Genomic DNA, 16,355 nt, shown 5'->3' with positions numbered 1-16,355 from the left:
TGTTTCCATAATGACCACTGAAGGGGAAGCGTGGGGATGGACAGCATGAGAGGGCTGGGGTGTTGATTACTGGCAATTAAATGCTTCTATTCAAAGATGTGACCCAAGTCACCTATGGTCACATTTCACTTCCAAAACAAGTCTTAGGATCGTGCCTGCCTTCCCATTTGTCAGGATGAAGAGAGGATCAGGTATTGGTAAACAGTAATAATGCTCATTAAGGCACAGTAAGCAAAACATCACAAAAAGGTTACAAAGAGAGGGCTAAGGATGTTCCAGAGCAAGAAGCAATCACACTAAGATGTCATGTAATAAAAGAAAATTCTTCTGTGTTTCTGTCAATAAGTAGATGTTTATTGCATCACTTTCTTTCACCAGTAAGAAATGGCCTGCTGGGGCTCCAGATTCATTCCTAGCTCCCAAGCTGGTTGATTTGGTAGAACCCACAAGACTTTCATGCTTTCCCCAGATCTCTGTTCTTTTCTTTCTTTTTTATAGATCTCAGATATGTGGCCTAGGGAAATAGGATCTATATAGGAGTTTCTGGCAAGGTTTTGCAAGGTTTCAGTCACATTCGGACAACTTTTCACTGCTTTTTTTAAAAAATAAATTATTTATTTATTTTTGGCTGCATTGGGTCTTCGTTGCTGTGCGAGGGTTTTCTCTAGTTGCGGCCATCGGGGGCTACTCTTCGTTGCGGTGCATGGGCTTCGCATTGCGGTGGCTTCTCTTGTTGCGGAGCACAAGCTCTAGGCGCGGGGGCTTCAGTAGTTGTGGCACGCAGGCTCAGTAGTTGTGGCTCATGGGCTCTAGAGCGCAGGCTCAGTAGTTGTGGAGCACGGGCTTAGTTGCTCCACGGCATGTGGGATCTTCCCAGACCACTCCGTGTCCCTCGCATTGGCAGGCAGGTTCTCAACCACCGTGCCACCAGGGAAACCCTTCAGTGCTTCTTGAAGACATGGTTCTACTTTGCACAAAAACGTGGCGGTGTGAGTAAACCGAATGAGTGAATCTAACCAATTAATAATGTCTTTATCTTGGAGCTTAAATTCTATCTATAAGGGAGCCACCCAGAAATTCTGCATGGGAATAATGGGAATTGATTGTAGTGATATTACATATAGGATAAAAAATAGTCCCAAGGCTTTATAGAAAGTGAGAATACCATTAAAGGAAAAAAGAAATGAGAGAGAGAGAGAGAGAGAGGGAGAGAGAATGGGAGAGTTTTCATTTTTCCTATGAGCCCTTTGGAGAAAATTGGGAACTTTTATTTTTGTTTGTTTTTGTTTTTTTTTGCGGTACGCGGGCCTCTCACCGCTATGGCCTCTCCCGTTGCGGAGCACGGGCTCCGGACGCGCAGGCTCAGCGGCCGTGGCTCACGGGCCCAGCCGCTCCGCGGCATGTGGGATCCTCCCAGACCGGGACACGAACCCGTGTCCCCTGAGTCGGCAGGCGGACTCTCAACCACTGCGCCACCAGGGAAGCCCGAAAATTGGGAACTTTAAGCGTCTTTCCCACTTATTTTTGTTTACCTGTTACCTAACTCTTAATTATAATTTAGTAAGAGTAAAAAGAATGAAAGTCCAACATGTTAAAAAGAAAAAAGAACACTTCTCTTTCTGCTTTAAAATTAGACTGATTAAATTATCCCTAGAATGTTTTTTGAGTTCCCTGGAAATATTTATTACTACATATAAAAGGGTGCGAAATCTCTACACTAGCTCTGAACTGGGTAAATACAATGAATAAAATGTATTGGCTGCACTAAAAGCTATGACGATTCATGTTTGTCATACCATGTTATATTTTAAAGAGAAATTGGAGTTAAAAATACTTGATCGTGATTCTGTTCACCGCTCTGCAGTTTACATGTGAGGCTGTTTCCTCCCTGAGCAGTGGTAAAGCAAAAGGCGTAAAGAGATATTTTTGAAAAGATAGTTCAGGAACACTATTGACAAGGAGTGTGGGTTGCTTTTGACCCGAGCAGTAACTGCTGATCAGCTGTCCCAGGGCAGGGTGTGAGGGTCGTGTGGTTCTGAAGATGAGGCAGGAAAAATGCGCCCCTTGGACCGGGACAAGGTAGAAGCACCGGCGGGAGTGGAAGTTTTGGGGCCCTAGGAAGATTTGGAGCAGTTCCTGCTTCCAGTTATCCGTGGGATGCAGGAGGATATGGTGGCTCTCCCACGAGAGTGTACCTGAGGACCAGGAGTAAGTTGTGGAAGATGGATAATATGCTCATGCAGTTAGAAATGCAGGTGGAGACCTCGGAGGAGAAAGCCTTGAATCACCTTCAGCATCCCAGTGGGGAAGCTGATGAGAGAGTGCCAGAGTTGTGCCAGAAGGTGGAGGAGAAAGCCAAGGAGATTGCGAAGATGGCAGATTTGATGGTGGAGCTGGTTTGGCAGATAGAGAAAAGCAAATCGTCTTGAAGGAGGCTTTCACAGCTGATGGACTCTGGTCCGCTGGTGAGGATGGGCGGACACCTGGAAGAAACTGAAACCGCTCATTTTCTCTATTCAGTTTTTGTATGTTTTTTACTCCCATGTAACAGTGTCCCTTAGGGTCAGTGGCTGGTGACCTTGATATGAGTGTAGATTGTCAAATGTATTTGGTTCCTAAAAAATAACTTTCTTTTGAGAAATACTCTCATAAGGGAAATAGGGCTTAATCAAAACTTGTTTCAGTTTATTTTTGTTACTTTGCAGTGTTTTTGAAATGTTGGGCATGGCCTTGTATTTTGGTGTTATCACGTGACCTGATTGTTTTCTGGAACTTTGGAACACCCGTGTGAAGACTTGGGGTCAGAATCTTCCAACTTTAGAGGTGCAGTGGAAGGCACTACTTGGATGTAGCTGGTGAAGCAATGTAGGAATGAGATTGCTTTGGATAAGACTGGGAAAAACCAAAAGAGAGTTGGAGATGGAAGACGGTGGGCACATGTTTTGGAACTTGAATACCTCTGTGAGACAAAGGAGAGCTATGTTTTGTGGCATATTGTCTTGTGTTTATTGTATAACCTGTCAGGTGCGTTTATTTAGACAACCTATCTGACCCTAAACAACAAAGAAGTTTGAATAGGGAATGATGGAGCGCGCTTTACTATTGTAATATCCTCACACATTACAGAGGTTTAAGAGTATGGCATCAAAGAGACAATCTACCAAGAGCCTTGAGAGCCTGGAGAAAGGAAAAGTCTTATCAGGGCCCATAAAGTCCCTTCTAGGTCACCAGGGCAGTAGATCTGACTAGGATTTGAGGTCAAAATCAAACATGTAACAAGTGTTCATTTGCCTTGAAAAACAAAGACCTAAAAAGCCTTAAAACTTTTTTTTCTTTTTGTTCAGATGACCAAAGCCCCTATGTGTGTTAATAAAAAAAATCATAAATAAATTTCTTTTGAAATGGAAAAGAAATTTCATCGTAATTTCGTGGTTTAAAACACGAGTATTTTTTTGGAGATTATTAGGAAATAAGATTCAGAAATTATGATGCAGGCTTTAGAAGGAATTGAAACCAAGCAAATATGATTAAAAAAAAAAAAATCCCAGCGCCCCGTTAAGAGTGGTTTCCTCTCCAGGGGGCAGCAGAGACGCCCAGAAGAAGACGGAGATATCGGTGACCCGGGAGATGATGAGTTGGTCCGGACAGTGCCGGCGCCGGGCGCAGTACTGCTGCCCGAGGGGCGGATTGGAGGGGGCGGTCTGGGATCGCGGCCGGAGAAAGAGGCGAAGAGGTGACTTCACAGATAAGCTTTTATAGGCACCACTCTCCGCCCGCCGGACGGGAGGCGGGGTGGCAGCCCGATTAAAGAAGCAGCCTGGAAGGAAGGAAGAAGCGAGGGAGGGACGGGAACAGTTGGAGGAGGAGCAGCGAGCTGGGCTGCGGCGACCGGAGGAGGAGCGGCCCCCGCGAGGCCACGTTTTGTTTTTGTTATTTTCCATCGAAATAGTTCTCGCAGGCCCTCCCCGAGAACCGATCGCGCCGAAGCCTGGGAGCCCCGACCTTCCAGGTGACAGCTGGTCACCCTGGTAGGAGTCAGCTCCGCCCCAAGTCACCCCCTCCGGCGCACAGCCCATTCCCCGCCCTGCCTCCCAGTGCCCGCCCGGGGCGAGCGCGGCGGCCGCAACGGCTCTGCAGCGCTGGAACTGGCGGCGACCGGCGGAGGCGCGGGGCCCTCGGCGTTGTCCTCTGACCCAGCGGAGCCGCGGACGAGGAAGGGGGAAGTGCGGCTCCAGGCTCGAGCCGGAGAAAGGAGGATAGCGATTTAACCCGCCCTCTCCTGCCAGTCCTGCTGCCGGGCGCTCCCCGGGTGCCCGCCGCCAGAGCCTGGGAGCCGCGCCCGAAGTGCCGCATGGGGCAGGGCCACTAAAGCGCGGAGTTCGGGGTCGCGCCGAGGCGGGCGCAGGGGCCCAGCGCGGCTGTTGGCACAGTTTCGGCGGCGCTTTCAACGCGAGAACTGGGGGCGCGGCGCGCCGATCCGGCCGCCTCCGTGTCCTCGGGAGGCGCGAGTTATGGAATCCCCCAGCTGCCTTCAGGATGAGCCGTTCCCGCACCCCCTGGAGCCCGAGCCGGGCGCCACTGCGCAGCCTGGCCAGGGGAAGCCGGGCGACAAGAGGTTCCGGCTGTGGTACGTGGGAGGGTCGTGCCTGGACCGCAGGACCACGCTGCCCATGCTGCCCTGGCTCATGGCCGAGATCCGCCGGCGCAGCCAGAAGCCCGAGGCGGGTGGCTGCGGGGCGCCGGCGCCCCGCGAGGTGTTCCTGGTGCTCAGCGCGCCCCTCCTGCGCTGCGTGCCCGCGCCGGGCGCCGGTGCCGCTGGGGGCTGTGGCCCTACGGCCGCGCAGCCCAACCCGGCAGTGTTCATCTTCGAGCACAAGGCGCAGCACATCTCGCGCTTCATCCACAACAGCCACGACCTCACCTACTTTGCTTACCTTATCAAGGCGCAGCCAGACGACCCGGAGTCGCAGATGGCCTGCCACGTTTTCCGCGCCACAGACCCGAATCAGGCAAGACCGCGGCTCGGAGGCACGGGGGAGGGTCCATCACACTCGGTAGGAGTGGCAGGGCTGCAGGAGCTGGGAGCCCACGTTAAAGACCGACTCTGGTCCAGCTGCTGGCGCGCGCTTGGCGCGCTTGAGCGCAGGCTGGTCCAGCTCCTGGGACCCCGAGTCCGGAGCTTGCTTCTGGCGGCGGTTCCTTCCCCGCAGGGCCGAGGAAGAGGGAGGGAGGCGGAGAGTGGTCTCGGGACGGTGGAGGAGCTGGTGCGCCCTAGGAGAATGCGGGAGCAGCGCGTTTCCCGGGAGGATCTCGATGTCTTGGGGTGTGACTGGAGATGGCATACCCGACCTTGGCCGAGTGTGTGCATGCGTGCACGTGTGTGTTTAAGAGGAAAGCGGGAGAGGGTTGGGTTCCTAGAGGCCCCCGCACACACTCTCGGTCTTGGTCGAGTCCGGCACCTTGGCCCCTTAGGACAGTCGCATCCTAGTCACAGCAGCACCTGCAGATCTTGGATCTGGGAAGCTGTTTCGGAGCCCGGCTTAGAGAGAAGTTACTAGACGTTGTCAGATTGTCAGCAAAATACGAATCTGCCTTTAGATTTTGAGTGGAAAGACTTTTTTTTTTTTTTTTTTTTTTGGGCAGTTTTTTCCACACTAAATGGAGACAGAATCAGTACCTACCTGGGTGATTTAAAAATCAGTGTTGTGGAAGAGGTGAACATCTCTTTTCTAATATTTCTCCAGAGTTTACTAAATCAAGGTGCCTGTTACCAAACTGCGTTTTACTTCCTAAAAAAAAACGGACACAGTCCTTTTTCGTCTGGAGAGAGGTATCTAAACAATCTTTACTACAGTGATTGTGTCTTGAAAAACAGCACCTCCCCCTTTTTAAAAAATGTGTAAGGAGTTTACCATATCAAAAACCCCCCAGATGCTGTTATTTATAATAGTTACTGAATGTTTGGGCAAAGTACTTTAGATTCTTTGGGAAAATAGTGTTGTCTAAATATAAATAAATAAAGTCTCAGTTGTACTATGTGGCAGGTTTCTTTAGCAGCTGGGAAAATTAATAGTCAGATGAGAAAAAGTTCCTATAAATAAGGCTTTAATTTTTGAAAATTCATATATTCTAGTATCTGTAATTGAAAGACTGTCCAATAGTTTTTCCCAAAAAGGCCTGTAGCTGAGCTGAAGAAAATAAAGCTCATTGTCTTAGATTCCATCAGTTACTTTGTAAACTAGTTTAATATATCCTAAGGGCTGAGAACTCCCAATATTTTAGTTAATGTTACTGCTGTTATGTTATGGTAAAATACCTTATCACAGATGATCTCAGGATTCTAACCATGATTAAAATGAATTTCATTTTATGCTTATTTGTTAAAAATTTATTTTTAGCTTTCACCTAGGTTGAAATTGGAGTGTAGCATGTTCTTTATCCTGAATGTTATCACCATCTTTATTGTATTAAGATTTTTGGGTTCTGTCAGTAAGGTGGAAGCGGTTGCATTTTTCCAGGACTTTAAGGAATGTTTTATGATTCTTGGTGGTTATTTTCTTCAGATCTGATGCATGACACATCGTTGCTAATTTCATTGATGGTCAAAGTTTGTTTATGGGTTATGGCACCTTAAATTCTCAACAGTGGCTGTTGAGTCTTCCCTGGACTCATTGGAAGGTCAATTAAAATATCTCATTTTATTTACTTTCATTTTGTATTTAGATATTAGAGGCTGGATGTGCTCTTTACAAATAATAACGTGCTTAGGCTTATTTCCCCCCTTTGGTCCTGTAGGAGCAGTAGAAGCCATATGGCTTTTTGATAAAAGAAGAAACAAACTTTTCCTGTTTACTGCCATTTCCCAGTTGAGTCTTTGATCTAAAGATATAGATTCCTATTTGCTCCAAACCTAGAGCGCCCCTGGCAGAGGATCATTAGTTTGAAAGGCCAGATGTTGTTTACCTAAGGATTATCTCCAGCTGTAAATCAGGGGTTACAAACGCAAACTGAGGGGTAGAAGGTTGAGTGAGGGCCATAGAGGACTAGATAGAGAGGTCCTCTCTCAAGCTGCTGTTAGCTCCAGCTGGAAATTACATTATCAGAATATAAGTCCAGTGTTGCCAGAGCTTCGGATTTCTCAAGCGAAGATGGAAATCTGGATTTTTATGTATAAGTCCACATTTTAAAGTATCAGCAAATATTTTAACATATAAGAATCCTATCTGGGCTAAACAAAACACATCTGAAGGTTGGCTTCAGAGATCTAAGGGCTGCCACGTTTGATCTTGGGCATAAATATTTGTTGAGTGGACAAATAGTGCAGTCATTAGATACTGAGTACTGTTTGTCACATTTCCTATTGCAATAGTGGGGAGAGTTAGGATAATTTGGGGGGAAAAATTTATAAGTAAAACTCCCAGAAGTGATGAGTCTGCAATTGAACTTGTTAGAGGGATGAATTCATCACATTATTACCATCTAGCAATATGCCTAGTATAGAGTAAAACCTCTGGATCGTTCTGAGCACCTTTGAAATGAGAAGGAAGAAGACCTGCTGTTTGCTTTGCTGCTGAGTTCTACATTTGAAGTAGAGAATTTTTTAGTTGGACTTTAAGATTATTGTTAAGTCTCCTAAGTATTTTCTACAGTCACTGAACAAAATATGGAAGGTAGCCTTGAGCAGAAAGGCCTGAAAACATCCCCAAGTAAACTTGCCTCTGCTTTGTCTGTCATGCCTGTCTCTTTTCTAAAATGGGCCTGTCTGTAGGATGACCATATAATTTATTGTTTAATCGAGGACAATTTTTATTAAGAAAGGGGGCATCATTAAAATGACACAAGCATAAGAGCTATAAAACTGGACTGTTTAGGGCAAACAGGGACATGGGTGACCATAGATAATTGGCAAAGTTTGTGTTTCTGCCAAGCCACTGAGATGGAAGATTGTGGTTTCTATATATAAAACGATAATGTCTTGCAACATATCTACTGACACATCTTTTTTTTTGGAGGGGGGTGGATCTACATGTGACCTCAGAGATGGGAGCACTGTGCCAGTAGCTTGGGTCTGTTGTGGGGAGTTGCCATAGTGATGTGCCCTGTGGCTCCACACCTTCCGGGTCAGAGTCAACCCAAGGATGCTCAGCCTGGGTCAGCCAGAAGGAGTGCTCAGCCAGAATGGTCTGATACAGAGCTATTTCTGCCAGGTGCAAGGAGGGGTATGGGTTGGGAGTAAATGAACCAGTTTCAGATCAAATATATGCCAAAACAGATTGGTTCCCATTTATTCAAGATGTGTAGTCTTGCATAGGAGGAATGTCAGACTTAGCACATTTCAGCCAAAGGTGGATATTTGAACTAGTAAAAGTGCTTAACTGTACATAACTTAAAAAACAAATCACACTGGCATAAATTGAGTTGTAGACTTAAAACTGGTTGGAGAACCAAGAATATCTGATTCTGTACCTAACATCTTGGGAAGGTCACTAATATTCCTCAAATGCTTACGTTTACCTACGTTCAGAATGAGGCTATGTATATATATATATAATATATATATATATATATGTATGTATATATATATATTATATATATATAGCATTATCTCCATTTCCCTATTAAAAAGCAGAATTTGTTTTATGTTATATATATTTTTATTATATTAAAAATGAGAATTGTTAGTGTTTATAACTATTGTTAGAGAATAAAGGTGTTATTTATCATTTCCATTAGACAACAGCATATACTTCAAAATTATAGACTGACTAGTCCTATAAAAGACAAAAACATGATTGCTATAATTTTCATTGATTTAGTTTATGTATATATTTCTTGAAGCTCGAAAGAATGTACTTTCAAAGAACTTTTACAAACTGTGTTCTTAAAATTAAAAAATGAACTTGACACCAGTTTTTTTAGCACTAAGTTCTCTAAGTCTGTGCGGGTTTTTTTTGTTTATTTCTCTTAAAATATTTAGTATTTTCTGAGCTTTACTCAGGTAACCAATGTTCAACTTAATTTTCAGTGATATACTTCAAAAAGGTCATTTTCAGTCCTTCCTCAGAGTTAAGGGTCAGTGGCTCTGGGAGTATGCTAGCAAGGAAACTAGAGAAATAGAAATCTGGAAATGTTCACACTTCTCTGTTTGCTTTCTGAGTACTTTGTGCTATTCTGGGTAGATCTCTTCTCATTTTTGCTGTAGTCATTTTTTTTTTTTAATATTTGGTTGCATTGGGTCTTTGTTGCTGCACGCGGGCTTTCTCTAGTTGCGGCGAGCAGGGGCTAATCTTCGTTGAGGTGCGCAGGCTTCTCATTGTGGTGGCTTCTCTTGTTGTGGCTCATGGGCTCTAGAGCGCAGCCTCAGTAGTCGTGGCGCACAGGCTTAGTTGCTCCATGGCTTGTGGGATCTTCCCAGACCAGGACTTGAACCTGTGTCCCCTGCATTGACAAGTGGGTTCTTAACCACTACACCACCAGGGAAGCCCCTCTCTCCACTTCTGATTTGAGGTGGATTAATTTGCCCTGGCTCTGTGGTAGAATCTTGACTATAATATCTAGAGGAAAGGTAAAAATGTATGGCCAGAGCCTCCCACCTGTGAAGGGAATGTTGTAATAAAGATGTGGTTGTTCAGTATCAGGGCTCGTTTACCATAAGCCAGAGGGTCTCAAACTTGAGTGTGTGTCAGAATCACCTGGTCGGCTTGTTAGAGCAGACTGGTGGACCCCACCCTCAGTTTTTGATGATGCCAAGTTCCCTGATGATGTTCAGACTATTGGCCTGGTGACCACAGTTTGAGAACTGCCCTCAGTGATTTTGTTCATCTGGTTGGGTATATGACCACTTCTGTTCCCCTGGTTATTTTTGTAGTTGTTTTCAGACTTGAAAGTTCAGGCTGAGTGTGAGGAGGAGGAATACGTGACTACAGAAGATTTTTAAGAAACTCGTCATTTTCTAGCTTAATAGCTTTGCATATCTTCTTCTACAGATAGACATTATTCTGCCAGGCGTGATAAGACTAGCCATATGTTGAATGAAAACTTTACCTTTCAAGCCAAAGTTTTAAGTTCTGCAGATGGAATAAACAATTTTTAGGGAATATATTCTAATGTTGGGCTTCCCTGGTGGCACAGTGGTTAAGAATCTGCCTGCCGATGCAGGGGACATGGGTTCGAGCCCCGGTCTAGGAAGATCCCACATGCCGTGGGGCAACTAAGCCTGTGCGCCACAACTACTGAACATCATCAGGGAACTTGACATCATCAAAAACCGAGGGTGGGGTCCACCAGTCTGTTCTAACAAGCCGACCAGGTGATTCTGACACATTTACAGATGAGAAAACTGAGGTAAAGAAAGGTTAAATATTTCCCCGAGGATACAAGCCTTGTAATGATAGAAGCTGATTCCAGCCTGGGTAGATAGTTCTCTTATCTGCTGCTCTGGAATGCAATTGTTGAAAAATTAGCTTTTAGTTGTTAGTAATATGAAGTTTTATTCTATCACTTTTTCCCATTCTTTTTTTAAGATAGTTGTTTTCCAGTTTTATTGAGGTATAATTAACGAGCAAAAATTGTAGGAACTTCCCTGGTGGTGCAGTGGTTAAGAATCTGCCTGTTAATGCAGGGGACACGGGTTCAAGCCCTTGTCCGGGAAGATCCCACATGCCGCAGAGCAACTAAGCCCGTGTGCCACAACTACTGAGCCTGCGCTCTAGAGCCCGCAAGCCACAACTGCTGAGCCCACGTGCCACAGCTACTGAAGCCCGTGTGCCTAGAGCCCGTGCTCCACAGCAAGATAAGCCACAGCAATGAGAAGCCCGCGCACCGCAACGAAGAGTAGCCCCCACTCGCCGCAACTAGAGAAAGCCTGCATGCAGCAACAAAGACCCAATGCAGCCAAAAATAAAATAAATAAATTTATAAAATAAAATGTGTTTTTGTTGTTGTTGTTGTTGGTTTTTTTTTTGTGGTACGTGGACCTCTCACTGTTGTGGCCTCTCCCGTTGCGGAGCACAGGCTCCGGACGCGCAGGCTCAGTGGCCATGGCTCACGGGCCTAGCCGCTCCGAGGCGTGTGGGATCTTCCCGGACTGGGGCATGAACCCATGTCCCCTGCATCGGCAGGCGGACTCTCAACCACTGCGCCACCAGGGAAGCCCAATGTGGTGTTTTGATATATGTATCAAATGAAAGCGTTACCAGAATCAAGCTAATTAACATATCCATCAACTCACATGGTTATCGTTTTGTCTGTGTATGGTGAGAAAACTTAAGATCTACTCTTTTAGCAAATTTCAGGTATACAATATAGTATTATTAACTATAGTCACCATGCTCACTGTACATCAGATCTTCAAAACTTTCTCATCCTGCATAACTGAAAGTTGGTACCCTTTGACCAACATCTCCCCATGTCTCCCATCCCCCATCCCCTGGCAACCACTATTCTACTCTCTGCATTTATGAGTTTGACTTTTTAGATTCTGCATATAAGTGAGATCATGCAGTATTTGTCCACTTCCCCCACTTTTATATTAAAAATCTCCACAGTTAAATATGCTCATTAAATTTGTAAAATAATAATGAAATGCTGAATGCATGCTTGGATATAGTTTTGCCAGTGTGTATTTTTGTTTTAATGGAAAGTAAAAAAATGTCTGTATGATTTGTTAGGCTGGTGTAGCTGAACTCCGGTGTATCTTTTACGTAGTGTCCTTAGGAGTGGCAGGGAAGTAAACTATGAGAGTCTGTTTGTAACCTTTATAACTACTTTCGAATAAAAAATCTTTAGGGTATGTATTTAAGAACAGGTACAACCATGCATTTGAATATATTTTATTGACTCATAAAGGATACAAATATTGTAAAGTATAACAAAGTAAGAAGTATAAATTATAAACTGTATTATAATGTAAAAGTATATAATTATATAGTATAAAGTGTAAAATTATACTATAAAAATAATGCATCTTACCATCATTATAAAACATACAATAAAGCAAGAAATATTGGCACCAAGTTGTGCTATTTTAATTACCTTGGGTTAAAGGGAAAAGAATATGTAAATTTTTAAGGTTAGATAAAGCCCAGTGACCTAATTGGCTGATGTATCGTTTTGTAAGAGTTCAAGTAGAGAAAAATGGTTCATAAAAAAGCAATCTTGGGGTCCACAGTAACATTAGCGTGCTGAACCTGTGCTGTAGCATTCAGTGCTGTAGGCATGTGCTTTGAAAAATAACATCTTTCATCCCATTGAATTTAGCTTGTTAGTATAATTGTTAACTAGTTTTATGCTTGCGTTTGTGGGTATTTTGTAAATTGGTTTTGGTTTTAAAGCTTTTTAGATTTTACCTCCTCACCTCCCCCTTTCTTTGCTCTGTAAAATGAACTATAGCACCCAGAACCCGGTAAGATGGTTCTCTAGGACACTAGTCCATCATCGACTTTCTGAATAAAGTGGCTATAATTTGCTCCAAAAAAAAAAAAAAAAAAGCTTTTTAAAAGCTAGAGCTGTAAGCATCTAAAGTTTATATCTAGATTTTTGTGAACATATTTAAATAAAGTAACAGTAAAATAATTATGTTAACACCTTAATTTACCTTTAAAAGGATTCTGAACAACTATAAAGTTGGAAAACTCCTGGCTTAAACTTTCAGGTGTTATTTAATATGATTCCAGTCATCTATGATCCTCTGACAGAAAGGGAAAAAATATGAGATGAAAATTTTGGTTGGTTTAATTTCAGATAATCTTAACACAAGTTTTTGCAGCCCTCTGAAAAAGATACAGAGTTATTCTTTTTCAAGTTACCGATCCCTTTAAGTTTCATTTCTTGTAAGAGGTTGGGTTCGAAAGAGGATCTCCAAGTAATGGGATCTTCCTGGTTAAATATAGAAGCCTAAATTTGCTGCTTCAGTTCTTTTATTTTGTGGATGCCCTTAACTAGTTGGACAGTCTTCACTTTGGCACTGTTGTGAATTTTTACAGGAATTTCTAAAATTCTCAAATTTAGAACTGTGGAACTTTGTACTATCAGTATTTTATAACTTGTGAGTAGTTTATGATCAGTTTCAGATTGCAAGTCAGTGCTTCTGGTTGAGCAAATCAAGTAGTATTTTGTATCTCACAATTGTAGCTTCATATACATTTTCAGTAATTCGTTGTACAATGTGGGCAAATACATTATGGCTTAAGCTTTTACAAACAAATAAGCAACTCTGTTTTCTGGCCCCAGACCGCTCCCAGCTTTTTCAGTTCACCTCTTGCTCTGGTTTCAGCCATTTAATTCTCATTAGCTGGGCAGCTTGAGAGATTTTTCTGAGTTTACCTGAAGTTAAACTGATGGCCTTCTCGCTTGGTTCTACAAATATTTCCTCTCCTTAGATTCCCAGTGACATGTACTTTATACCTGGTGGGAAACCCCATTACTCTGTGTTGTATCTGTCTAATCCTGTTGCTCACTTTGAAGACCACCCAATGTCTACTCTCTGACTTTTTTTTTTTCTTTTTTTTTGCGGTACGCGGGCCTCTCACTGTTGTGGTCTCTCCCATTGCGGAGCACAGGCTCCGGACGCGCAGGCTCAGCGGCCATGGTTCGTGAGCCCAGCCGCTCCGCCGCATGTGGGATCTTCCCAGACCGGGGCACGAACCCGCGTCCCCTGCATGGGCAGGCGGACTCTCAACCACTGCGCCACCAGGGAAGCCCTACTCTGACTCTTTAAATATTGTGCACTGCCTGCTTGATTGAATTTCTTTTCAGTTTTGGAAGCTGGTCTTCCCTCTTCTGAGGAACGATCTGTTGTCCGGTCCTTACCCCTTCCTGTTGGTGCCCTCCAAAGCTGTTAACCATTGTTTACTGATTTTATTTCAGTTTTCATATGGAATTTTGCTAAGGCCAGTTGTCATGAATATAGCCTAGTGGTAGTAGGTAGTAGGCACGACCCCTCTATATTCATCCATAATTCTTTTATCTAATTCGAGGAGGGTTCTATAGGCTGGATCTAGGAAACCAGATTTCTGTCTAGTTTCTAATAGTGCTGGTAAAGCAATATGAAAGTGGGTGGTATTATATTTAGTTTCTTGACAGCCCTTTATGTTTTAACTTCCCCCATTGATCCTAAATTCATATGGTCAAATTTTTCTGTTAAAATATTAACTGGCATTTGATAGATTTGCTTGTTCTATATTCTAAGTGTGTTATAGCAGTAGACTACTAACCCATAGCTAAAATGCCATTCGGGGTCTGGAAATTAATTGGTGTTAACCTTTCTTTCTATTGGAAGTGAGGTTGAAGATATATATTTGAAATTATATTGTTCATTTTAATAAGTGAAGTGTGAACATGACTAAATTAAATCTATCTTAGTATATGAGAAAGTATAGGAGTTCTCTGAAATAAAGAGTATATAAAAACAATCTTTAATTTCTCAACTATTCTTACCTAAGTCCACCTTAGTAATAGTTTAACAGAGTTTGTTATCTCTGTTTTACTTGATCCACCACAATTATCTAGCATTTGATTCTACCTTGAGAAATTATACTCCAAACTTCTATGAACCAGGTTAAAAAAATAATAGATATGTATTAATGATACCTCTAAGCAGTATATATTTATTCATGTTCTTGACCAGAGGGTCTCAGACTTTAACATGCATCACCTGTAGGGTTTGTTTTAATACTGATTGCTGGATCCCCACCCCAGAGTTTCTGATTCACTTAGTCTGGGATGAGGTCCAGAATTTGCATTTCTAACAATTCCCAGGTGATACTGATGCTGCTGGTTTAAGACGACACTTCGATAACCACTGCTTTAGACCAGGGGCTGGCAAACTATGACCTTTATTTTTGTAAATAACAGTTTTATTTGAACACAACCCCGCTCGTCTGTTTACTTATTATCTTTGGCTGCTTTCATGCTGCAGTCACAGTACTGAGTATTTTTGACAGAGACCCTATGGTCACCAAGCCCCAAGTCTTTCTTATCTGGCCTTTTATAGAAAATGATTGCTGACCCCTGCTCTAGACAATCCTGTTAAAAACAGGTGTTTTTATCCCCATTTTATAGGTGAGAAAACTAAGTCCGTAATTTTCCTACAAAGACACAAGCCAGCAAGTAACAGCAGATCTGGATTTCCAAACCTCACGCACTTTGTAAAAGCCACTTTGTAAATTTTTGCTAATGGCTCCCAAACTTATCTCTATAGCTCAGCCCTCTCCTCTGAGCACCAGCTTCTTTCAGCATCTAAATGCTTACTTGACATCTGCACTTGAATATGTAGCTGCTCATGCTTATAACCTAGGAATTATATTTGAGTCCTACTTTTCACTTCCCAGTTACAGTCCTTGAAGGAAGTCATCATGTTGATTCTGCCTCCAAAACTTAGTTTTTAACATGTCCATGTCTCTCTGTGACCACTGCCACCACCTGGGTCTAATTCCCATCATGTCTTTTTGGGACTATTAGACTTCTCTCAGCTATTCTCCCTGCTCTACTCTTGCTCTCCTATCAACCCCTTCTTCAGTGGAGCAGTAGGAGTCGTGCTTATAAAGCACAAACCAGAGCAGGTTCCCTTTGCTCTCCGAGTAATAACGCAGATTCCTTCTCACGTGACTCGGCTCGACTCTGCTCCCTTTGTCTCTCCAGTCTTCTTTTAGACTGCCCCTCTCCAGCACGCTCCCTATGTTTCAGCCATCCTTAACCAAGCCCAACTCGGATCACTTCAAAGTCTTTGCGTGTGTGGTTCCCATTCCTTGCTAGATTAGTTTTTTTCTCAGGTTTCGGTTCTTTGCTTAACTCACAAATGTCATTTCCTTAGATTGGCCTCCAGTGATCCTCTATCTAATAAAGTCGGTAAGTATCCCAATTTTTCACTTCTATTTCAGCCTTTTATTTATTTTCCTTTTGGCACCTACACATTTAAAACTAATTTTTTTTTTTTTTTGCGGTACTTGGGCCTCTCACTGTCGTGGCCTCTCCCATTGCGGAGCATAGGCTCCAGACGCGCAGGCTCAGCGGCCACGGCTCACGGGCCCAGCCGCTCTGCGGCATGTGGGATCTTCCCGGACCGGGGCATGAACCTGCGTCCCCTGCATCGGCAGGTGGACTCTCAACCACTGCGCCACCAGGGAAGCCCTTAAAATTAATTTTTAAAACACTTTCTGTGGGTACTGTCACCACCTCTAGAATGCAGGTTCTAAAGGGAGAGCAATCTTGTCTGTTCACAGTTGTATGCCCCAGACCCAGTTCTATAGTAAAGGTCCATTCCAACAAATTGAGTGAGTAGGAATTGGTCCCTGCCCTCAAGGAATTTAAATCCACTGGTGAGGACTTAGTCTATTGGCAACGATATGCATATGCTC

The 16,355-nt window shown here is 43.6% G+C and overlaps 2 protein-coding genes across 2 annotated transcripts in view; both read left to right on the top strand.

Annotated features, from left to right (window-relative positions):
* The first annotated feature begins 2,055 nt into the window (after nucleotides 1-2,055).
* LOC103069034 (MORF4 family-associated protein 1-like 1) lies at nucleotides 2,056-2,429 on the top strand. The gene is given in 2 exon segments (XM_082931047.1): nucleotides 2,056-2,188; nucleotides 2,191-2,429. Coding segments are annotated over 2 exon segments (372 nt in total).
* A 2,082-nt stretch (nucleotides 2,430-4,511) lies between these two features.
* Nucleotides 4,512-16,355, top strand: part of TBC1D4 (TBC1 domain family member 4) — a 209,179-nt gene continuing 197,335 nt past the window's right edge. The window contains 1 exon segment of the mRNA XM_007446595.1: nucleotides 4,512-5,009. Within this exon segment, the coding sequence (XP_007446657.1) occupies nucleotides 4,512-5,009 (498 nt within the window).

Source organism: Lipotes vexillifer, unplaced genomic scaffold (assembly GCF_000442215.2).
Source record: "Lipotes vexillifer unplaced genomic scaffold, Lipotes_vexillifer_v1.1 scaffold994, whole genome shotgun sequence".
Taxonomy (NCBI): Eukaryota; Metazoa; Chordata; class Mammalia; order Artiodactyla; family Lipotidae; genus Lipotes; species Lipotes vexillifer.
The sequence above is the reverse complement of the archived record's forward strand: the minus strand, read 5'-3'. Positions and strand labels throughout refer to the sequence as shown.